At 41.4% G+C, this 26572-nt stretch overlaps 1 protein-coding gene across 1 annotated transcript in view; it reads left to right on the top strand.

Moving 5' to 3' along the window:
- Positions 1 to 26572, top strand: part of LOC145390987 (arylsulfatase H-like) — a gene marked incomplete at its 5' end in the record, with an annotated part of 228267 nt that overhangs the window by 93624 nt on the left and 108071 nt on the right. The window contains 3 exons of the mRNA XM_080265720.1: positions 6999 to 7162; positions 8871 to 9026; positions 25653 to 25667. Coding sequence (XP_080121846.1) covers positions 6999 to 7162; positions 8871 to 9026; positions 25653 to 25667 — 335 coding nt within the window. The remainder of the gene's footprint in view (positions 1 to 6998; positions 7163 to 8870; positions 9027 to 25652; positions 25668 to 26572) is intronic.

Genomic DNA, 26572 nt, shown 5'->3' with positions numbered 1-26572 from the left:
AAGAGGATGAAAAAAGGGCAGAATGTAAGATGGAAGTGGAGGAGGGATTGGGGAAATATGGATTGGAGCAGATAGGCGACGTGGAAGATGTGTGAAAGATATTCACAGAAGAAATCTGTGCAGAATGTGAGATGGTGTGTGGGGTGAAGAGAAGACGAAAGGGGTTGCAAGGAACAGCATGGTGGAATGAAGAGGTGAGACAGGCTGTGGCACAAAAGAACATAAGAACATAAGAAGAGAGGATAATTGCAGTAGGCCGGTTGGCCCATGCTAAGCAACTCCTAGAGGAGTAACTGAACTACTAGAACGAGATGTGGACAGCAAAGAAGTAGGCTCTCCCCCGCCCTCCAAACCCTCCAGCCGAAGCCGGCAGGAAAAAGTCAGAAAGAACACCACGCAGTATAGAAAAACTGGCTTGCAAATTTTATAGGAAAGTGTGATAGGAGATCAGAGACTATCGTAGTGTAACCTGAAAAGGAAAAAGTATGAATTAGTATTGGTTATAAGATTTTTTTTTTTCTATATCCACCCTTTATCTGTCATATGCTTAGCTAGCCTATGCTTGACTCTCTCAATGGAAGAGGCAGCAACTACTATACTAGGTAGCTTATTCCATTCGTCTACTACTCTATTACCAAACCAATTTCTACCTATTTCCTTACTAAAACGGAATTTTTCTAGTTTGAAACCATTACTTCTAGTTCTATCCTGTATGCTTATTTAAGTACCTTTGCTAATATCTTCTTTATTTATACCTTTCATCCACTTAAACTCCTCAGTTAAGTCTCCCCTTACTCTACGCCTCTCTAGCGAGTGCAGACTTAGTCTTTTCAGTCTGTCCTTATACGACAGGTTCCGAACATCATGTATCATTTTTGTCATTCTTCTCCGTACATTTTCTAACGAGTTAATATCCGTTCTATAGTAAGGACACCAGAATTGTACTGCGTAGTCTAAGTGTGGCCTTACTAATGCTAGATAAAGTTGCAGTATTACTTTTGATGACCTGTTGCTCACGCTTCTCGAAATAAATCCTAGGACCCTATTTGCATTATTTCTCGCATTAATACACTGTTGCCATGGTTTCAGGTCGTTACTAACCATAACTCCTAGATCTCTCTCGCATTTCTATTTGCTAATTTCTTTGTTATCGAAGTTGTATTTAGTGTCTCCAGTGGTCTTGCCTACGTTAAGTACTTTACATTTTTCAACGTTAAATTCCATTTGCCAAGTTTTAGACCATTTGGACAATGTATCGAGGTTCTTTTGTAAGTTATGGCAATCGTCAGGTTATTTATATATATAATAAATAATAATTGACCGAGTACTGAACCCTGTGGTACACAGCTAGTTACTAATCCCCTATCCGACTTAGTTCCATTTATTAATACTCCCTGCTATCGTCCTTTCAGCCAGGATTCTATCCATTTTAAGATATCGCCGTCTATATCGTCTAACCTTTCGTGTGGGACCCTATCAAAAGCTTTACTAAAGTCCAGATAAATAACATTGTAAGCATTATAGTTATCTACTGCCTCATAGACCTCCGAGTAGAATGACAACAAGTTTGTTCGGCAGGATCGTCCTTGCCTGAATCCATGCTGACTTTCCTTTATAAGATTAAATCTTTCTAATTGTTCTCTAATCTTATTTGGCAAAATTGACTCTAACATTTTTCCTACTATTGACGTTAGACTTATCGGACGATAATTCGACGCAGCTGAGTTATCACCTTTTTTAAAGATGGCCACTACGTTTCCGGTCTTCCACGCCTCGGGAACTTCTCCTGAAATTAAAGAGTCATTTTTATTATATTGTTAAAAGTGGCTGACATAGTTCTTCTTTGGTTCCATTTAAAATTTTTGCATATATATCGTCCAGACCTGGCGATTTTTGAGGTTTTAACTTATTAATTTCTTTCAATACGTCCTCCTTACTAATGGTTATTTTACTAAGAATATTTTCCGTATTCTCATCGTAAATATTTGCTGCTTGAGGGACCAGGTCTAGATTTTCCTTGGTGAATATTGATATGAAATAATTATTTAGGATGGAGCACATTTCTTTATCTTCACTGGTAATGTCACCTGATTCTGTTCTGAGTGGTTCTATCCTATCTTTATTTTTCGTACGGTACATTTGATAAAAACCCTTGGGGTTTTCTTTCGATTCACTAGCAACCTTAATTTCATAACTTCTCTTTGGTTTTCGTATCTCCCTCTTTACTTCTCTATTTAAAATCGCGTGCCGGTTACGTAAGTGATCCTCTCCACATTTTATTTTTCTATATATTCCCTTCCTTTGGCCTAATAGAGAATTTAATCTGTTGTTTAACCATCTTGGTTCTGAATTATTCGTTCTAAACGGTTTTGAAGGGATATATTTATCTTGGCCTCCGTGTATTATACTTACTAACTCGTTTTATTTCTCACTGGTCAAACGTCTGCTTGGTACCGAACCTGAGTTAATCCCCGTCACCTGTACTACGCTCTCATCTATGACCTCACCCTCCACAGACACCTGGCGCACATTCCCACGTGTTTCCTGCCCCTCACCCATGACCTGGGGTTCCTCACTGACCTGACACTCCCTAAAATAGCTATTCTCCCTACGGAATACCGTTCTAAAATAAGCTCTTAAGCCATCGAAAATCTCGTAGACGAAAGCATATAATGAGTGGAAGAAGTTGAGAGATGGACGATTTATAGATAGAGAGGAAGAGAGAGGTAAAAAGATTAGTAAGAGAGAGTAAGAAGAGTGTGGATAAGGAATTTGGAAGGAATTTGAGTGTAAAGTGGAGGGATGTAAGAAAATGTTCTGGAAAGAGGTAAAGAGAGTTAGACAGGATGCCAAAGAAGTTAGTTAGGGAGTGAAAGACAAAAACGGTAGATTACTAGTGGAGAAGGGAGAAAATGTGAGTAAATAAAGAGAATACTTTACCGAACTGTTGAACATAGAGAGTGAAAGTAATGCGAGTACAAATGGAATGGCTGGGAGAAGGAGGTATGTGAGAAGAGAGGGAGAAATCAATAGCATGGAAGTTGTGGAAGCAATGAAGAAAGTTAAAATGGGGAAAGCCCCAGGTATTAATGGAGTGTCTGGTGAAATGCTGAAGCCTGGGGGAGAGATAGCAGTCCAATGGATGTGGAAGATATGCAGATTGGCCGGGGAGGAAGGTAGAGTCCCGGATGATTGAAAGTCAGGTATAAATATTCCTCTGTACAAAGGAAAAGGGGAAAAAGAAGTGTGGCAATCATAGGGGCATTAGTCTTCTTAGTGTAATAGGAAAAGTGTATGGTAGGATACATACTGACAGACTTAGGGAAATAACAGAGGAATTAGTTGGAGAAGAACAGGGAGGTTTTAGGAAGGGAAGAGTTTGTCAAGTTCAGATATTCATTCCTAGATCTTTAGTGGAAAAGTTTCTGGAGAAGGGAAAGAAGTTGTATGCCGCCTTCAAGGATTTGGAGGAAGCATATGTCAGGGTGGATAGGCAAGGATTGTGGAAAGTATTAGGAACATATGGTGTAGATGGGAAGTTGTTGAATGCTGTGAGGAGTATGTATGATGATGCTAAGGCGCAGTGCGTGTGGATAGTGAACTGAGTGAATGTTTCTATTTGAATGTTGGATTGAAACAGGGATGTGTCATGTCTCCATGGTTGTTCAATCTGTACATGGATGGGGTTATAACAGAAATACGAGATAGGGCAGGGGATGTTGGAGCAGCCCTGAGAGAGGGCAGTGTTTGGAAACTCCCTGTGCTGTTGTTTGCAGATGATACTGTGTTGTTAAGTGAAGACGAAGGGAAGCTGCAAGGCTTGGTGGATGAGTTTGGGAGAGTATGTAAGAAACGGAATCTAAAGGTGAATGTAGGGAAGAGTAAAGTTATGGTCTTCGAGAGAGGTGAAGTCAGTGAATGTACAGTGAGGTTGGGTGAGGAGGAAATAAAAAATGTGAGTGCGTTTAAGTACTTTGGTAGTGTGATGAGTAAGGATGGAAGTTGAGAGGGTAAAGTGCTTGAAAGGCTACAATAAGGAAGAAATGTTGCTGGTTCCTTGAAAGCAGTGATAAGAAACAGAGAAGTGAGCATGGAAGTGAAAAAGTTACTACATGAGAGTATTCAGATACCAACTCTAACGTATGGAAGTGAAGCTTGGACCTCGTTGGAGGGCCACAAGTCAAGAGTGAGAGCTGTGGAAATGAGTTATTTGAGACGAGCATGTGGAGTTACATGGAGAGACAGATTGACAAATGAGGAAGTGAAGGATCATTGTGGTGTGGATGTGGATGTGATAGGAAGCGTTAGGAGAAACAGATTGAGGTGGTTTGGCCATGTGGAGAGGATGGAGAGTGAGAGACTAACGATGAGAGTGTATGTGAGTGAGGTGGAAGGGGGAGGAGGAAGGGGGAGGCCAAGGGTGAGATGGAGGGATGGAGTGGAGAGGAATATGAGAGAGGGGGGTGTGAGCTGGGAGCGGGGCAGTGAAATGGCGGGGGACAGGGCGACATGGAGGCGATTTGTTTGTGGCCACCCCTTACGGGATTAAGGCCTCTGGGAATAGATAGATAGACAGATATGGAGGAGGTGATGAGAAAAGTAAAAACACGAGTAATGGAAAGAGGGATGGCGTTGGTAGTGAATTATGACGGATGGAATATCTCAGATTTGTTATATGTTGATGATGCTCTGCTTCTTGCAAAAACCGGACAAGAAATGTGTAGACTGATGTAGAGTTTTGTAGATGTCTGTGAGCGTCGTGCCTTGAAAGTAAATATAGAAAAGAGTAAAGTGATGGTTATTGAGAGAGAAGGTGACTGCCAGTGTGATGTTACAGTAAATCGAGAGAGACTGGAATTGGTGAAGCAGTTAAAATACCTGGGTACGGGGACAAAAAAAAGAGGAAAATGTGCAAAAGAAATGTAAGTAGAGTGATACTAGGAAGGAAAGTAGCTGGTGCTAAAACAGAGGCTTGAGTGTTGCAGCTGCGCGAGGCTTACATAAAGTAGCGTTAATGCCAGCTTTAAAACACGGATGTGAGAGTATGGTTTGGTATGAAAATGAAGTCAATAGTAAAAGCAGTGGAGATGCGGAGTGAGACACTCTGTGGACACTGGAATTGAAAAGAGTGTGCTGAGATGGTTTGATCTTGTGGAGAGAATGGATGACAATAATGTGGTGAGAAATGTTCAATATATCTGAGCGAATTTGAAGGGGGACGGAGGCGAGGTAAGCCAAAAAGAAGGCGGAGGGATATGGTGGATGAGTATGTGAGGAAGAGAGGTATGAAAGTCGGTGATGCTAAGGGACTAACAGGAAACAGAGCTGGCTGGATGAATTTTGTGCGGAGAAGCGAATAACCAGGGATATGACACCCTTTTTAACATGACAACGTTCGGATTGGCTCTATCAGATCGATATATGAGAAGCTACAGAACGTGGTGATTTTTTTTTTTTCTTTTTTTTTTTTTTGGCCTATCTGATGGAGCCAGGATTTCGAGGGCTTGAATGATGAGTGAATGGAAGCGTGGCCCATTGAAATGGGCAAACTTTGGCTGTCTGGACGTTGCTACCAAAACTGGGAATAGCGCCGCTACTATTTTGATAGCGATGGTGGTAACGCCATTTTTTTAACCAGTAGCGGAACTGAGAACTCCGCTCCTTTTTGGCTGTACTCACGCGTTACAGCGCTCCTCGTTACTCACGCGACGAATACAGGTCCGGAGTCGGTGAGTACATACAGATATGCCGACGGTTTGGTTGTATTTATTAATGACGAAAAATAATACTTTTGTCAATTCTGTCAATTAATGATGTTTGTTCTACATCAGTAGTTTATTAATTATTATTTATTAGTAATGTGCAATAATTAGACAGGATTTTGCTAGTTACTTATTTATCATTTAAATTAAGTAAAGATAAATAAGGATGTCAACTAGATGTAGGCAACACACACACACACACACACACACACACCTCTAACTATCCCCGTCTCTAAGTCCCGCTCTCTCCTTCACAATCAGACTAATTCTTACTCACTACGTTATTATTTCGTAATAGTATGTTACTTTCAGTTTTAAGTAATGGAAAAGAAAAAACATTGCTATTGTATAAATAGCCTTTAATAGAAAGCCCCAGTTCATTTTTACGTTAGTTTTCGTACATACCTTAAATAGGTATCACTGAAAATATAATAAATCTATATAATGTGTATCAATGGTAGGCCACATTTTTTTGCCTTTTATTTACGTATGTTACTTTCAGTAGGTGTACTAGGTAACAATGTAAAATAACATTTGGTACATTTTACAGTAAATAGCTTTTTCCTTTACCTTCGGCTCTAAGCTTCATTAAAATGACACCGACATATATATATATATATATATATATATATATATATATATATATATATATATATATATATATATATATATATATATATATATATATTTCAATATAAGTAAATACTGACATTACTGGTACACGACATAACCACTCAGACTGACTAATATTATCGAAAACAGCATATAGTGTATTGCTATATCACAGATTATTGTTAACCTTTCCTTCGTCTACCTTTTTCTTATCCAAAGTAGCGGGAGCGCCGCTACATTTCGTATCAAGGGGCGAAACCAGTAACGTCACTATTTCGAGCTAGTAACGGGAATGGGAGCGCCGCTACTTTTTATTAGTAGCGTTCCCAGCATTGGTTGCTACTCCTTACCCTGCCCTGGGGTGAGAGAGTAGGTCCGGATGATGATGATATATATATATATATATATATATATATATATATATATATATATAGCTTTTCTGCAGGCAAGTGGTACTTTCTGGAGCAGATTTTTCGTGTATCCAAACCTATTTAGAATTCCATTCTTCCTATGGCATCCCAGTCACATACTAGTTGGAATGTCACGCATTCCTCTCGTTGGGGTTGGGGTGATGATGATGTTGATGATGATGATGATGATGATGACACCTCTCGTACGTCACAGGCAAGTGGCACTTGGGTATGAGCTGCAGCTTCCTGGGTAGGCGCTGCCCCGGGCCCCTCAACCACGGCTTCCAGTCCTTCTACGGGCTTCCAGTCGGTGTCTCTCGGTGCTCAAAAACGAGTGGACCCTTCTGGACGTTCCCTCTGGAGAAGGACAGATTTCAGGTTTGAGACCGGAAACACAAAATTAAAAAGGATTTTAGACCTCTGTCGTCATCAGGAATTGGAGCGCCTTCACTTGTATTACGCATTTTTACATTTTATTCAAGGAACAACCACAAGCCTTCATACACATTAGGAAAGCCCTCTCATACTGAAGAGGTAAAGGAAAGCAACAATTCATCCCTGTATTCTAAAATACTCTTTGATTTCATACGATAACCACTTGCGGAAATTATGCATGAAACGGAAAATAGGCCATTGGACTGAAGTGATTAACTCTTCCATTATGACACCTTTTTATTTATTCATTCACTCATTCATTCAGTCATTCATGTATTTTTTTGCAGCTTCTAGACGAGAAGCAAAGATTATAGGACTGTTTTCCTTCGTGCAGTCTTAACTTTCTGAAATGCTGTAATATCCATTCTAAGTGTAAAGTAACTTTCAACCCACTTGTTAACTTAATGCTATTTTATTCCTTTCTTTCCGATGACGTATTATTAGTATTGTTTTTTCCTCATAATTTTATTCAGCTAAGGAGTTTTTTCGAACTAATGGGATAATATAGTCTCCATTATCTCCTTCAGTACATGAGTGCTTTTGTAGGTTGAGCAAAATCGACCAGATGTAGGAATACCTCTAATTTAAGTAAATATGACGTCCTCTGGCTGAAAGGATTAATTTTATAGAAGGAAAGGGTGTCTGGATCTTCTGTCTCGACGACGGACAATAACCCAAGCGAGATTCAAAGTGGCACTGGTTGTCGTACTTTTTACGCTATACAGACCAAAATTGTGGCCCTTTTGCTGATTATTTTGGGCACCTCAGCTATTTAAAAAGACAATGCTATGGTTTTACGTCCTTTTCATAACGCTTCTTATGGAGTAAACTCATATTCTAGTGTTCAAGTATTGTTACAACTCAGCACTGAAGATGAGAGATTGTATTTTTTTGTCACGTTACTACAATATGACGATAGTCCTTTCACGGCACGACGTTCTTATTGCACTTAATCCTATCAGACAGACAATGTTCTTTATAGTTTATATTTGCTGTGTCTTAATAGTTTCATTCACCTACTGAAAGAAGTTTCGAACTGAAGGAACTGGGAATGTTCTTCTTTAAGATCACCACAAAATGTCCCTCCTAAGATTACTGTAACCATCTGATAACAACGAGAAAAATAACGCATTTATCGGAGTCAATGATGTCGTCCGGTAGTTGAAAATTATTCTTAGTATGAACAATAGACTGACACACAATGTTTGAACCTTTCAGTCAGAGAGTTCCTTTTTGGGTTGAATATGATCGTTGTAGGGGCAGACAGATTTCATGAGCTCAGTTACAAAGTGGGAAACTGGTCAGGGATGATAATAATGATGGTGATGATAGGACTAGGACTAGTTATATTGAAGGCAATGTCGATGATGATAATGAAAATATTGTTGTTACTAATGATGACGTAAGTTGATGATAATACTGATGTCAATGATTTTGATGCGGATGGGGTTGACATTAATAGTGAAGATAATACTGCTATTGGTGCTGATCAAAATGCTATAATAAGACATATTTTGAAGGCTATGAAAAAGGAAAGTTTCTCATTAATGATCTTGACAATGATACTAATCCTCTTACTAATGGCGATAAGATAATCGTAATGATGACGAGGACAAGAATAACAATATTGATAACACTGTCACTATTACAGGGCCTGGCAGTGGCGTGGGTGGTGGTGGTATGCAGCTTACTCTTGGGACACCACAGGAGAACTTTGGGGGCTACTTCTGTTCTCCTTTTGCTGCTCCTTACACACTTTGTCATGTTCCTTGCATGGTTTTCCTTCGCACACATTTACCCAGAGGAGGTAACAGTTCTAAATTTATACTTGTATGGCAAATTCTAGAGTTCTAACAAGGAGATTATATTAAAAATATCTTCAGACTTTTTAAACTGTCTTTAAGGTTTTAACCTGTCATTGATCAAGGCCTCAAACAATAGTTTTGCCTCTCCTCATCAGAAAATGGGATTTCTTATTTGCCTAAAGGTAAAGACAGGACAGGCAGGATAACTGGTCAGGTGAGCAATCGAGGTGGATAAGCATTTGGGTCAGTGAGTCAGTGAATGAGTTGTGTGTGAGTCAGTGAGTGGGTGGGTGAGAGAGTGAGTGGATGAGAAGGTAGGTAGGGAGGTGGATTTATGGCAGATAGACACAGATCGTCTAATCGTTTATGTCCTGATGTCTTTCGGGTTCAAACATGACCATTTCATATATATATATATATATATATATATATATATATATATATATATATATATATATATATATATATATATATATATATATTGCCAGACGCCTCAATCCCGTTTGGGGTGGCCACAAACAAATCGCCTCCAAGTCGCCCTGTCCCCCTCCATTTCACTGCCCTGCTCCCAACTCACACCCCCTCTCTCATATACCTCTCCACCCCATCCCTCCATCTCATCCTCGGCCTCCCCCTCCCTCTTCCCCCCTCCACCTCACTCACATACACTCTCTTCGTCAGTCTTTCGCCCTCCATCCTCTCCACATGGCCAAACCACCTCAGTGTATTCCTCATAACGCTTCCTATCACATCCACATCCACACCACAACGCTCCTTTATATCCTCATTCGTCAGCCTGTCTCTCCACGTGACTCCACAGGCTCCTCTTAAATAACTCATTTCCACTGCTCTCACTCTTGACTTGTGTCCTTCCAACAATGTCCAAGCTTCACTTCCGTACGTTAGAGATGGTATCACAATACTGTCATGTAGTAACTTTTTCACTTCCATGCTCACTTCCCTGTTTCTAATCACTGCTTTCAAGGAACCAGCAACCTTTCTTCCCTGCTGTACCCTTTCAAGCACTTCACCCTCCAAACCTCCATCCTTACTCATCACACTACCCAAATACTTAAACGTACTCACATTTTCCAATTCCTCACCATCTAACCTCGCTGTACATTCACTAACTTCACCTCTCTCAAAGACCATCACTTTACTCTTCCCTACATTCACCTTTAGGTTCCGTTTCTTACACACTCTCTCAAACTCATCCACCAAGCCTTGCAGCTCCCCTTCGTCTTCACTCAACAACACAGTATCATCTGCAAACAACAGTACAGGGAGTTTCCAAACACTATCCTCTCTCACCAGGGCCACTCCAACATCCACTATCCTACCTTGTACCTCTTTTATTACCCCATCCATGTACAGATTGAACAACCATGGAGACATGACACATCCTTGTTTCAAACCAACTTTCAAAGAGAAAAATTCACTTAGTTCACCATCCACACGCACTGCAGCCTTCGCACCATCGTACATACTCTTCACAGCATTCAACAACTTCCCATCTACTCCATATATTCTTAACACTTTCCACAATCCTTGTCTATCCACCCTGTCATATGCTTTCTCCAAATCCATGAAAGCCGCATACAACTTCTTTCCCTTCTCTAGAAACTTTTCCACTAAAGATCTAAGAATGAATATCTGATCTGCACAACCTCTTCCCTTCCTAAAGCCTCCCTGTTCTTCTCCAACTAATTTCTCTGTTCTTTCTCTAACTCTGTCTATAAGTATCCTACCATACACTTTTCCTATTATACTAAGAAGACAAATGCCCCTATGATTACCACACACTTCTTTTTCCCCTTTTCCTTTGTACAAGGGAATAATTATACCTGACTTCCAATCCTCCGGGACTCTACCTTCCTCCCAGGCCAATCTGCACATCTTCCACATCCATTCTACTACTATCTCTCCCCCATGCTTCAGCATTTCACCACACACTCCATCAATTCCTGGGGCTTTCCCCGATTTAACTTTCTTCATTGCTTCCACAACTTCTATCCTACTGATTTCTTCCTGTCTTCTCACCTCCCTCCTTCTCCCAGCCATTCCCCAGCCACTTATACTTGCATTACTTCCATCTTCTACATTCAACAATTCCTTAACCCCTTAACCGCGGGGCGTCACTTTCGTGACGCTCGGCTACAATGGATCATACCGCGGGGCGTCACTTTTGTGATTCTGTGTTATTTTGAATTATCCCGGGCTCTCAAGTGGTGGCTTGTATCATATATCAGTACTGCCAATGTTCAACACTAGTCAGCACTCCAAATCTCATCTGTACTCCCATCCATTGTTGACATTTTAGCTATTTTAACCCCTTCCTGACTCCCCTCCCTACCTGCCCTCCATTACCCTCTCCTCTCACCTCCCACGCCGCGCTGCGCTACGGAAATTTCCCCCTTCTCTTTCCACAGATTTCATCCATTGAAATAAGGCCTATGCCCTATATTTTTACCCAATAATATATACCAAAAAAAAACAGGTAAGTGATAGTGTTATACTCCAGAAATTGCCTAATTATCACCTGACAACACCTCACGTGCATTCATTCGCTACATTACCACGGTAATTTCCCCTTGATTTATGCCTTGTAATCGATGTCTGTAATAAAAATATATATCAGAAAGGAAGGGAGAATCCTAATTGACATTTACAGTCACCTGGAACTACCTATTTCTATATTTATTGCCGAGATTTTCTACCTATAAAAAATTAGCATGTAAGTTAGCAGCAGTAAGCCTAAAGTGTCATTGTCAACCCTTCCCTTCTCAGATAATTTACCCCTTCTTGACTCCTCCCTACTTGCCCTCCATTACCCTCTCTCTCACCTCCCACGCCGCAGCTGCGCTACGGAAATTTCCCTCTTCTTTTCCACAGATTTCATCCATTGAAATAAGCCCTATGCCCAATATTTTTACCCAATAATATATACCAAAAAAAAAACAGGTAAGTGATAGTGTTATACTCCTGAAATTGCCCAATTATCACCTGACAAAACCTCACGTGCATTCATTCGCTACATTATCACGGTAATTTCCCCTTTGATTTATGCCTTGTAATCGATGTCTGTAATAAAAATATATATCAGAAAGGAAGGGAGAATCCTAATTGACATTTACATTCACCTGGAAGTACCTATTTCTTTATTTATTGCCGAGATTTTCTACCTATAAAAAATTAGCCTGTAAGTTAGCAGCAGTCAGCCTAAAGTGTCATTGTCAACCCTTCCCTTCTCAGATAAGCCGCGGCATTTAGTTCCTTGTCCTCCACTGCAGAGACAACATGTCGCACTGCGCCCTGCCATTCCTGCCGCTTTTGCGCCCATTGCAAAGGGCCCCGTGACCTTACCCCCAAGAAAAGTGTTGAGGCAAGCAGGAAAGGGCCTCAGTGACTCTGCAGTGGCACGAGAACTTGCTGAATTGTCGATGATAATAATGGACAAGCGATTTTGACGATTCCGGTGAATCGTGTGATGAGCCGGGTGAACTTATCGCGCCAGAAACAGCGACAACAAGTGCTCCTACCAGTGAATCTGTGTGTAGCTCCAAGGGAAAGGAGCCTTTAGTGCAGGAAGGAAAAGAATTTGGGAAGGGAGTGAAAAGGCGGCGTGTTAGCCCCAGAACAATGCCCCCACGTGACCCAGCCCGCCATGAGTCACGAGATCATTCACCTCCCCGTTCCCCAAGCCCCGCTTTACTCATCTCGTCATCATCGTCGGCTGAGTTATCTCCGGAGTCTTCGTCGTCGGAGTCACCACCAGCATCAACAGTGAAGGCCGGCCGTAGAGGTAGAGGTAGATCTAAGAGAGTGAGAAGTAGTGTAGCTAGTAGGGTAAGGGCTGCTAGTGCTGTATGGCAACCTAGGGTCAGTGCGAGTGACCTTGACCGTGATAAGCCTCCCTCTCAGCCAACCTCCACCACCACCACCACCACCATCCCTCCACCGCCATGCCAGGGAATCCTGGACGCCTTCGCGTGGACGGAAGGGTCAGATTTTGTCCCCGAAAACCTGGTTTTCGATGAGAGCTCGTCAGGAGTTCAGCCTGCCTTCACTATGGACGAAAATGCTGAGTGTGTCGACTACCTTTTGGCCTTCCTAGATGACGAAGTCATGCAGCACATATGTGATGAGACTAACAGGTTCGAATCACAACGTGCTGCTAGTGGTACAGGTGCAGCCAAGATGCAACAGTGGACCATGCTGGGAGTGCAGGAGCTGTATGTGTTCTTTTGCCCTCATGCTTCTTATGCCACACTCCAAGAAGCATGAGTTGGAAGAATACTGGTCCATGGACCCCTTACTACCCTCACCGACCTTCAACAAGTACATGGCCAGAGATCGCTTCCGGAACATCATGGGAAACCTGCACTTTGCCGACAACGATGTACCTTCCCAAACCGACCCACTCTGGAAGATCCGGGAGATTCTGAACAGAATGAAGGATAAGTTCATGTCATTCTTCCACCCATTTCAGAAGGTTGTCATTGATGAGTCCTTGGTTCTGTTCAGAGGACGTCTTCGGTTTGTCCAGTACATTCCAAGCAAACGCCATCGCTTTGGAATTAAGTTCTTTGTACTGTGCGACTGTAAGACGGGTACATCCTTGACTTCGTCATATATTCAGCCAGCACTGTCGATCTCGATAAAACACACCCCCTTGGCTTCTCAGGCTGTGTAGTGAAAGTGCTCCTAGAAAAGTATTTTGGTGGGAATCATGTGCTGTATACAGACAACTACTATACAGCACCGAAACTTGCCAAATACCTTTCTGAGCACGGCATTGGCTCCCGCGGCACTCTCAAAAGTAATCGTGCCAACTTCCCCAAATTCCCAGAGGCAGGAAACTCGCAGCGAGGAGACGTGCACCTACGCAAGTCTGAGAAGATGCTGGCAATACGGTGGCATGACAAGAGAGTCGTGCACATGCTCACCACCGTACATAAGGGGGAGATGAGAGACAGTGGGAAGGTCGACCGTAGGACAGGCGAACCTGTGATGAAACCTGATGCTGTGTTGGACTATAATATAAACATGCGGCTGGTGGACAAGTCCGACATGATGATTGGTGAGATCGACTGCCTCAGGAAGAATACTAGGTGGTACAAGAAAGTTTTTCTGCATCTCATAGATATGACGATGCTGAACGCCTTCATCCTGTACAAGATGAAGGTAAAGCCACCCAAGTCCTTCTCCCTGAGGTTGTTCGCCAGGACTTGTGTCCAGCAGCTGCTGGAAAAATATGGGAAGGTGCAAGCAGCAACTCCAAGGCGCCATCCAGTTACACTTCCCGACCGACTTGAGCAGAGGGCGTATATGGAGCGGCACAGACTTGAGCTAATGCCTGCCACAGGGAAAAGGAAGGCTGCGATTCGCAGGTGTCAGGTATGTGCGCATACCACACGCCACACACCTGAGCATAAACGCACCTCTTGGCAGTGCGCTGAATGCCAGGTTCCCTCTGTGTAACCTGCTTCTTCGATTATCACAGCCAGAAGCAGTTCTAACAGTGCAAGTGTGGAAGCAGAATTATTTGGAAATAATGTGTAAATAATGTGTAAATAGCAGGTGAAAGCAATGGATGTTCAGTTCATATGATTGAACAGTGTACTATAGTTTCATCTTACTGAAAGTGACAGTGAATAACATATTGTAAGTAAAATAGAAGGGTAAATATTGAAAATAGAATAGAAAATGTAAATAGTAATGTAAGTAATTAGTAATATAAGAATATGAGTACAAATAATTTATGTTATAACAGTGAGAGTGAATCCGTGGCTCTCTACGTATTTTACTGACTGAAAAATAGAATGACTTCAGTGACAATAAAATAATACGACTGAATGAAACTTATGGAGAAAGACTCCAGATATATATAAGTGTGATATAGTAATAGAAATATAAAGTGTGAGGGGTTTTATGAATAATAAATGACAGAGTGCCTAGAGCGAACTAGCGCAAGTGCGGCGATCAGACGCGCTCGTAATTTCCATTGCTTTCACACTGTTTTTTTTTTTAGTATGGATCCCAAACTACTTGAAAATGGTAGAATAGTGTTTATAGTGTTTGTATCTGGCTGTGGTAATCATATAACGGGTTGTCGGGAAGTGTAAAGTGGAGACTTAGTTACCCTACTTCAGAGGTCTCCACAAGTCCTACGGAAACTGACGAAGGCTCAACAATCATTCCAGGAGAAAGCTGAAGGTATGTGCTATAAGCATATATAATTTTATTATTCTAGGACTAATAACTGATTTTTAGCAAATATTTTTTGAGAGTCTCTCGGAGCCCAAATAACCCCGCGGGACACGCAAGTAATTGGTAAACAAGCCCGCGGTGTAGGGGTTAAAGTGTTCTCTCCATCTGCTCACTTTTTCTCCCTTCTCCACTAGTAATCTACCATTTTTATCTTTCACTCCCCTGCTAACTTCTCTTCCACCCTGTCTTACTCTTTTCACTTCTCTCCAGAACATTTTCTTACAGTCCCTCCACTTTACACTCAAATTCCTTCCAAATTCCTCATCCACTCTCTTCTTACTCTCTCTTACTAATCTTTTCACCTCTCTCTTCCTTTCCACATATAACTCTCTCTTCCGCCTCTCAACTTCTTCCACGCCCCTATTTCTCACCCATTCATTGTATGCTTTCTTCTTTTGTGCCACAGCCTGTTTCACCTCTTCAGTCCACCACGCTGTTCCTTGTACCCCCCTCCGCCTTCTCTTCCTTCCACACACCACATCACATGCTGCACATATTTCTTCTGTAAATATCTTACACACACCTTCCACGTTTCCCATCTGCTCCAATTCATATTTGCCCAATCGTTCCTCCACTTCTCTCTTATACTCCGCCTTTTTCTCATCCTCTTGTAACCTTTCCACTCTCCTTGCAACTACTCCTTCCTCTCGTCTTTCCCTTCTTCTATTCCTCCATCTCACTTGCATCCTAATTCTGGCCACCACCAAGTAGTGGTCAGAAAGTCCACTCCCCCAACCTCTATACACTCTTGCATCCTTTACACATCTTCGCATCCTTTCATCCACACACACATAATCAATCATTGCCTTCCTTTCATTCAGTTCACCACCCACCCTTCTCATCACTCGCCATGTATACCTGTGGATCATTTTATGCCTGAAGAGGGTATTGGCTATCACGAACCCCCTCCCAGCACAAATGTCCACTAACGCACTCCCATTCTCATCTATCTCAGCAGGCACACCCCACTCACCAACTCTTCCATCCACCTTCACATTACCAACTTTACCATTCATATCACCAATCAAAAACACTCTCTCATTCCTTCCAAACTTTTCCATGCACATTTCCACATTTGTCCAGAACTCTTCTCTCACTCTTCTAGCACGATCTTGCGTTGGCGCATACACACACACAATCGCCCACATTTGTATGCCAACTTTCAACTTTACCCACACAATCCTTGACCCAACTGATCCATACTGTCTTATGCTCTTCTTCCATCTTTTACTCACAACTATACACACTCCTTCCTTTGCCCTCTCATTCTCATCTACTCCTGCACATATACCTCATCCATATATATATATATATATATATATATATATATATATATATATATATATATATATATATATATATATATATATATATATATATATATATATATATATATATATATATATATATATATATATATATATATATATATATATATATATATATATATATATATATATATATATATATACACACACTATTACTGAAAATTTTAATCTGTATCCTGGTTAGCAATAGGTTTATCATTTCAAATATTAAAAGTCAGACACCTCTCCCTCTTTTCCTTACTTTACATTTTCGTAAAGAAGATAAGAGTTCTGTGTTACTACCAAATGTCCTGCATCTGAGCTGACCGTTGATGGTAAAAGAAAAAGTCTCCAAAACTCTCAGTCTTAGCTATGATCATTTTATTTCTTCCTATCAGGTAACAGTTTTGTATTTGTTTCATCCATTCATTTGTCACCCAATCCTATGTTGTCCCATGAGGGGCGTAGGAGCCTGGGGCTAGGCAAGTTGGTCCTGACATTTAAGATGAGAGTGACCAGCCTCACTCATCCCTGAGTGCCATTACGTGAGCAATAAACCCCAACCTTCCCTTGGATATAAACCTACACAGGCTCTGTCCGATTAGAGCGCCTTAATTACCCACCAATCCATCAGGCGCCGTAATCTGGTTAATTGGTTACCACACAGCGTAGTAAATGGTTTCCTGGTGTACAGGAAACCATTCTTGTCACTCAGTGTAGAGTCACCCATATGCGGAAGGAAGAGGAAAGACTGAAGGAAAGAAAGACAGAAGAGGGAGTTTAAAATCATCCATAGACAGAAGGAAGAGGAAAGAATGAAGGAATGAAACAAATTTCTACTTCTAAATTTCTAGTGAGTTTCAACTTCTAAATTTCTAGTGATAGAGTAAAAAAAAAAAAAAAAAAAAGGGCCTATCTCTATAGAGAGTGGATACGTTAAGTGCTAATTGTGTACAGGCTTCAAGTTATGATGAAAACATCCCGGTTGACAAAAAAAGTTTCGTTAGGGCCCTAGAAACATAATTATCTTAAGAAGCAACTTGTATCGTAAAATCCAAGATGGTTACTGTTGACCATCTTGGCTAGTCTATAAACCAGGAAGCATTTACCTTAAAAATTATTATATACTTCCAAGCCAATCTGAAGCCAACTAACTAATTTCTTTGACCGCTTTTGCATTTTAGATGCATCTAAAGGTCACACTGGAGAAATAGTTCCAGTTGTAGCAATGTTTAATGGTTTAATCATAATATTTATTGATTTCACATACAGAACACAATGTTTGATCTGGGAATTTGGGATAATAAGATTGTTCCTCAGAGTATATCTAAATGGTAGAATAGGGGTAAATTACATTCAACCAGTAACCAGCCAAATCACGTAACACAAACACACTAAATAAAACACGTGTACGGTAAGCAGATTCGTGACATTCTTTCATTCAGAACTAAACTAATTCTTCATACCACTGTATGATGAGAGTTACAAGAAACATGCCAAGCTGTCCGTAATGATAACGTGCTAAAAAAGGAGTCTCCACCACGCAAACCCTCTCCATGGGAAAGATTATATGAATTTCCGATGTCTGTACTCAGCTCTTTCAAATGGTCGAACTGAACTATTAAATAACATCTTGGTGCCGCAACAACTCGGTCTTATGGCGCCGAATTTAGATGGTTGTATAAGATGTCGTCTTAAATGCACATCACTGATCACCGATTCTCAGCCAGCGTGAAGAGGCATGTTTAGAGCAATGTAAACTGAAACCGATGCCTCCCTAGCCGTGACGTGATCTGGAAAATTAAGTTTCTCGGACTTGCAACCAACACAGGTGTCACGACCTGCAGGCAGATTGATGCAACAGCCTTTGACTTCTCAGATCCAGGAGGTAACTTATCGATACCTGGTCCATCAAGATGCATGTACGAGCAAGTTTCATCGTGCATGGAATGTATTCATATTCACAGGAGGCTGAGAAAGAGATTTTCAAAGCCTGCTTCACGTGAAGGTAACTTGCCAGAGGAACTTGGTAGCTACATGCAGGGAGGAGATTTCTGTTAACTTACTGTCTTTCATAATTATCAGCCACACATCTGGGCAGATCATCATCGGAAACCAAGGACCAGCAATGTCTCACTTTCATTGTCTCGCTGTCTGTAGTTATATGGCAGCTGGAAGGAGCTTGTCAAAGAAGGTTCCTTGATACATGACTCTCCTCAGAGAACTTACATATCTCGTTGAGAACATTTGCACGCATCTACGTAATGTTATGACTCAGTTTCACCGCATCTAACGTTCTCCACTTTCCTGTACAATCAAATCAACCTTGTTTGAGAATAGCATTAGCAGCTATTACACGTTCAGTATATTCTTTACACAGAATGCGTTCATCTAACACTAGAGCACAGTCACTCATTTTTTGTCATAGTCAAGAGAAGTATTGTGGCCTTCATTAGCTCATTCGCCTTGCCCACTCCGTCACAAAAGACAGGAAATATCAACTGTCTCGTGGGTGAGAGTGAGGTCTGTGTAATGGATTTGCCACCAATGTTTATTTGGCGAGTTTTCACTGAGATTAATGATTTTTGCCTTTGACGCTTACTTCTTGCTTTCGGCACTTTTTGGCTTCGACATAATTCCTACATGATATGTGGCAAACTAGTTAAAACTAATCATGTTCAGCTGCATCATAGCCTGCTTACCACCACCACTACAACGAGAATCTTAGCTACAACTACAAGTACATGAAGTGCTTATAATTTTTTTAGTTCCTGGCTATTGTTCACAGCCTCTTTATTCTCATATTCTCACCCGTTCTCACCCGGCGCCTGCTAGGTCAAAGCCTGTCAGTCACCGAGGCTTTGTCTGGGATGTCCTTCCAGCGACCCCAGTACATTAGACATCGCCCGTCGTACCACGTTCTCCAGTCGCTCTCCTCTTCACCCAGCAGCTTCTTCCACTCCCTCCATCCATCTTTTCCTTGGTCTTCCTATTGGTCTTTTTCTATGCGGTATCCACGCCACTGATTGCTTTGGTATCCTTTCATCATGCATTCTCTGCACGTGTCCATACCATCTCAGTCTGTTCCTTTCAACCACCTCCATAATACTGATTACTCATAGTTCTCTTCTTTTGTCCACGTTTCTTAGTCGATCTCTTCCTGTAACTCCTTTAATTAGCAGTAATATCTCTCATTTTAGCTGCTTGCATTTTAGACTTGGTCTTCTGCATCAATGGCCAAGTCACTGGACCATAGAGTAATACTGGACGGAGAACAGTGGTACAAACTGTAACCTTACAGCTCCTAGATACATGGTTATCTTTTTGTACTGCGTACAATTCTGTTATATTATTATGTTTAGTTAGTCCGCCATTTATTTCTTCTTCCTTTTTGTTTTCTCTATTGAAATTCACCCCCAGGTGCTGGAAATTGTTCGCCTGCTTTATTGTTCTCCTCTCATTGTTACATTCATTTCTGTATTTCCTCGACAAACGTCGATTACTTCTGCTTTCTTGGTATTTATCTTCATCCCATTTTCCATCATTAAATAATTCCAACGTTCTGCCAAAACCTGTAAGTTCGTTTCAGAGTCACGCACAACTGCTGCATCATCTGCATAAGCAAATATCATATCGTCATTATTTCTTTCTGTTTCCTTAATACATTTATCTATGAATATGACAATGAGGAGTGGGGAAATAACTTCTCGTTGGACTCCTTGATTTCAAACCAGTTTGTATCTCCGTCTCTGAGTTTAACTTTACTTTCACATTTAATAAAATTACTTTTGATTGATGTCTTAAATTTGGTGTCAGTTTGTATTCTTCTTGGTTCAATATATTCCACAATCTTTCCCTTGGTGCTCGATCGAAGGCCTATCCCATATCTATGAACATTACGAGAATATCATTTCTTATATCCCATTCCCAACTCTTTTCTAATATCATTTTGAGCGTAAAAAAAAATCCATTGTACCATAATGCTATTCTCCAAGTATATCTTTTACTTGCATTGTCATCCTTCTCTTCAAAAATACGTTCCTATATTTTATCTGCATGTGACAACAATGAAATTCCTCTATACTGTAGTTGTTACACACAGTTCTATCTCCCTTTTTGTAAAAAAGGCAAACAATGGGTTCTCTCTAATCCTCCGGTATCACTCTCATATTCCAAGCATCAGTTATTATTTCTCTCAACCAAACTATTCCTGTCTCTCCAAGAGCCTTGATCATTTCCACTGGCAACCCACCCTCTCCCGGCGCTTTACCATTTTCCATTTTATCAGTGGCACTTCTTACCTCCTCATCACTTATGTCATATTCATACTCCTCTAAGTTTTGTTCTTGTGTTTCCTGCATATCCTCATTATCATCATTAGAATCCCCTGCATTTAGCAATTCTTGAAAATAACTACTCCATCCCTCCGATACATCTTCTGATATTCCTGGCGTAGTGGTAATATACTGGATGAAGGTTAGTTCCTTGTTTATCTTTTACTGCATATGCAACTTCGGTGTTTCCTTTTCAATAGCTCCTTGCTGTGCTGTATTATAGTTTTCTTGTCCCTTCCATACCTCTACTCAGGTCTTCCCCTATACATTGCCAAACTTCTGTTTTTGTGCTCTCTTTATATTTTCAGCCTGATTTCTTAGTTCTACATAGTTAAGCCTGTCTTGTTTTCATCGACTTACGAAAAGCTTTCATTTTCGCATTCACTGCTTGTTCTGCATCATCTGTCCACTAGGCAGTGTTTTTTCCTTTTAGTGTTTCCACTAACTTTAACCCGTATCACTGCCTCAGCAGTCATTTTTAAAGCATCTTTAAAATGTTTCCATTTGCTCTTGATGTTACTATTTCCTTCATTTGTTATTTTTTCTTGAACTTTGCGTCCTGGTTGTTCAACACATTCTTTATTTTTAAGGTTTTCGAGTGTAAACTTCTTCCTTTTCTTATTATTTCTACATTTTGGTACGTGTACATTTACTTTTCCCAGTATCATTCTGTGATCTGAATCTAGAAAAACTGATGATATAGCTTTAACATCTGCAAATATCTTCTTATTGTTAGTTAACATCAGGTCAGTCATTGATTTGTCACTCTCTTCCTGCAGTCTTTCGTTATATCTGTACCAGCTCCATTTGCAGTCGATGGTGTTCTCTTGGTCAAGGTCATTTTACCATTAGTGTAGGTTTAGTTATTTGTCTCTTTAGGATTAGTATAAGTTAGCGATTTGTCATTTAGGTGATTAGTTTCAGGTTCTTTAGATTGGGCATTTTTGTTTATAATGTCTATCTATCTATCTATCAATAGCCCAACTCCCTAATCCCGCAAAGGGTGGCCGCAGACAAAACGTCTCCAAGTCGCTCTGTCACCCACCATTTGACTACCCTCCCCCAACTCATCCTCCCTCCCTCATATACCTCTCAACTCCATCCCTCCACCTCATCCTCTGTCTACCCCTCCCTCTCCCTCCCTCCACCTCACCTACATACACCCTCTTAGTCAGTCTTTCATTCTCCATTCTCTTCACATGTCCAAACCACCTCAGTGTATTTCTCCTAATCTTCTCAACCACATCCACATCCACCCTACAACGTTCCTTCAGTTCTTCATTCGTCAACCTGTCCCTCCACGTCACTCCACATGCTCCTCTCAAGTAACTCATTTCCACTACTCTCACTCTTGACTTGTTCCCCTCTTGCAAGGTCCACGCCTCGCTTCCATACGTAAGGGTAGGGATCACAATACTATCATGCAGTGATTTCTTAACTTCCATACTCACCTCCCTATTTCTCATCACTGCTTTCAGTGTACCAACAACCTTCCTTCCCTGCTGTACCCTTTCACGCACTTCATCCCCCAAAGTTCCATCCTTACTCACCACACTACCTAAGTACTTGAATGCACTCACATTCTCCATATCCTGATACATCCAACCTCACTGCACACTCTGACTTCATTTCTCTCAAACACCATAACTTTACTTTTGTTTACATTAACTTTCAGATTCCTCCTGCTACACACTCTCCCAAATTCATTCACCAAACCTTGCAACTCCCATTCATCTTCACTCAACAATACTGTATCATCAGCAAACAGCAACACCGGAAGCTTCCAAATCTCACCCTCATTCATCAAAGCCACCCCCACATCCACTGCCCTACCTTGCACCTCCTTTACAACCCCATCCATGTATATATTAAACAGCCATGGAGACATCACACAACCCTGTTTCAGTCCCACACTGAGATCAAAGAACTCACTCAGCTCACCATCCACTCGCACCGTAGCCCTAGCTCCCTCGTACATACTCTTCACAGCACTCAACACTTTCCCCTCCACTCCATATGTTCTTAATACCTTCCACATACCTTGCCTATCTATTCTGTCATAAGCTTTCTCCAAGTCCATGAAGGCAGCATACACTTTCCTTCCCTTCTCTAGATACTTCTCCACTAAACATCTTAAATATCTGATCTACACACCCTGTTCTCTTCCTAGATCCCCCTTGTTCTTCTCCAACTAGCTCCTCTGTCATATGCCTAACCCTATCAATGAGTATTCTACCATATACTTTACCAGTCACACTAAGAAGGCAAATACCCCTATGGTTGCCACATACTTCTCTTTCCCCTTTTCCTTTGTATAAAGGAAAAATTATACCTGATTTCCAGTCCTCTGGAACCCTTCCCTCTTCCCAAGCCAATCTACACAACTTCCATATCCACTCCACAACAATCTCACCCCCATACCTAAGTATTTCACCACACACTCCATCAATTCCTGGGGCCTTTCCCAACCTTAATCTTCTTCATCGTTTCTACTACTTCCGACCTACTGATCTCTTCCTCCCTCCTCTCATCTCTTCTCCCAGCCATTCCCCAACCACACCACATACTCGCACTGCTCTCACTCTCTACATTCAACAAATCCTCAAAGTGCTCCTTCCATCTCCTCAATTTCTCTCTCTTCACCACCAACAATCTATTATTCCTATCTTTCACTCTCCTACTATTTCCCCTTTCACACTGCCTTACTTTCTCTACCTCCTTCCAAAACAATTTCTTACTCTCCCTCCATTTCACACTCAGATTCCTTCCAAACTCTTCATCCACTTTCTTCTTACTCTCCTTCACCAGTCTCTTAACCTCCCTTCTCATGCTCACATATACCTCTCTCTTCTCTCTCTCATCTTCTCCCCTACCTCTACTCGCTAACCATTCAATATATGCCTTCTTCTTTTGTTCCACAGCTCGTTTCACCTCATCATTCTACCATGCTGTCCCTTGCACACCCGTGCATCTCCTCTTCACTCCACAAACCGCTTCACACGCTGCGCCTATCTCTTCCGTGGATATCTTAAGAGGCTATCACACGGCACTTCATACGAGGTTTGCCGAGGATACGATGGTAAATCGGAACGGTAACGTGGTAAAATTGCCGACGATACCACGGGCATTTGCAATTCATCTGAATGGATTCCTGCCGAGGATATGACGGGCAAAACAGTGTGACCAAAACCCAGGCGACTCGACAGAAAATATATCATACTAGAGCACTGAACATTTAGCCTAACACTGAATACTTATTAATATTTTAGAATAAATATCAATCATTTTGAAACCCTTATAAAGAGTTAATATTTCCTATACCGAGGAAACTGTGATGTCGATATAATAATCACGTGTTTACAACTGAGGATTTCACTGCAGGTAGACGTACTGCTACCAGTCATTTTTACCGAAAGCCATTTTAACCGATGGGGCTCCTGGATAATGTGATGTGATGTATACTTCTCATCGGTGTGTGTACATGTTTGTAAACAAAGTTGCTTCTTATTCTCTACCGAGTCAGCAACAGCGATCACTTTCCACAGTCGCGAGATGGGGCTCTGGCAACAGTGTGAGAAGCATGTCCTTTGCCGAGGATACGAGGAACGTGTGTGATAGCGTCCAAGTTTCGTTCCACTTAAATCTTCCTCGGCCGTTCCTGATACGAGGTACCGTGTGATACCTCCTTAACATACGTCTTCCACCCCTTCCATCTGCTCTAGCTCATATCTTCCCAATCTTTCTTCCACTATGCTCTTATACTCTGTCATTTTCTTACTATCTTGCAATTTCTCCACTCTTCTCACAGGAGCTGCTTCCTCCTGTCTTCCCCTTCGTCTCCTCAACCACTTTCTTTGCAGTTCTACCTTGGCCATCACTAAGTGATGGTCCGAGACTCCATTCCCCCACCCTCTCCACACTCTTGCATCCAACACTTGTCTTCCCATTCGCTCATCCACGCACACGTAGTATATCATTGCCTTTCGTTCAACAAGTTCACCATCCATCCTCCTCATTACTCTCCATGTATACCGGTGGATCATCTTATGGCGAAAGTAGGTGTTGGCTATTGTCAACCCCTTACAAGCACAGATGTCCACCAAAGCACTACCATTCCCATCTACTTCAGCTGGGACACCCCACTGACCAACCACTCCATCCACTCGTACATTCCCAACTTTGCCATTCATGTCTCCAATCAACAGCACTCTTTCGCTCCTCTCAAACTTGTCCATACATGCTTCTACTCTCGCCCAAAACTCTTCTTTCACTCTTGTCACTCGATCCTCTGTTGGGGCATACACACATACAATCGCCCACACATGTATACTTACTTTCATCCTCACCCATACAATCCTTGCACCCACTGTTCCATACTCTCTCATATTCTCTTTCCACTTCTTGCTTATCATCAGACATACTCCCTCTCTTGCCCTCTCATTCTCATTGACTCCCGCACATATACCTAAACCATATTCTCATTCTCTCACCATTTCACCTTACCATTTAGTTTCAGTCAATCCACATATGCAATGATCAGATCTTTATAGTTAGGCATTTGATGCAGCAAGTTAATGAAATGAGAGTACCGTTAAGTCTTTGTTTTGTTGATTTTGAAAAGGCTTTTGATAGTGTTTCGAGAGAGACTATGGGGAAGATCATGAGACATTATGGAATACCAGAGGAGTTTGTGAGGGTCATTATGAACATGCATGAGGACACATTTTGTAAAGTGATGGTTGATGGTTGTCTGAGTGATTCGTTTGAAGTCAAGTCCGGAGTAATTCAAGGTGGTGTTCTATCACCTTTACTATTTATATTGGTCATTGATTACATTATGAAACGCGTTGGAACAGAAACCGGTGCAGGTATACTTTGGGGAGAGAACAGGAAACTTTTGGATTTAGATTATGCAGATGATATAGTTTTGATTTGTGATGGGCCAGAAGAGATGCAGAGAGTGTTGGACTGTTTGGTGAGTGAAGGTCGCAAGGTGGGTTTGGTTATTAATTGTGGAAAAACTGAAATAATCAATATGAATATGGAAAATGCACAGGAATGTGTAATTGGAGGTATGGTTGTAAAGCAAGTTGATAGGTTTAAATATTTAGGTACTTATTTAGCCAAGGATGGTTCTTTGAACTTTGAATTCGAGGAAAGGTTAAAGAAGGCTAATCAGGCAATGGGAATGCTTAAAAATATTTGGAATAATAACAATTTCTCTGTGCATACAAAAATCAAACTTTATAAGGTAATGGTTAGGAGTATCTTAATTTATGGACACGAGTCTTGGTACAGCACAGTGACTATGGAAAATAAATTCTTGGTGTTTGAAAATAAAGCACTTAGAAGAATATTAGGAGTTAAGTGGTGGGAAAGGATACCAAATAGTAGAATTAGAGAAATAACGGGAGTGCAGCCGATCGATGAATATGTTAGATTCTCACGATGGAAGTGGCTAGGACATGTGTACAGGAGACAGGGAATAGTACGAGGTACACCAGGGTGGGTGGCACTTGGTAGGAGAGGTAGAGGAAGGCCAAAAGAGACGTGGGTGAGGACAATGAGACGGGAAGCTGGAGATGAGTGTTGGGGAGATCTTGAGGAGTTAGCACAAGATAGGATGTGGTGGTGTGA

Source organism: Coenobita brevimanus, chromosome 16 (assembly GCF_032717465.1).
Source record: "Coenobita brevimanus isolate Jiangsu-jjx chromosome 16, ASM3271746v2, whole genome shotgun sequence".
NCBI classification, from domain to species: domain Eukaryota; kingdom Metazoa; phylum Arthropoda; class Malacostraca; order Decapoda; family Coenobitidae; genus Coenobita; species Coenobita brevimanus.
The sequence above is the reverse complement of the archived record's forward strand: the minus strand, read 5'-3'. Positions and strand labels throughout refer to the sequence as shown.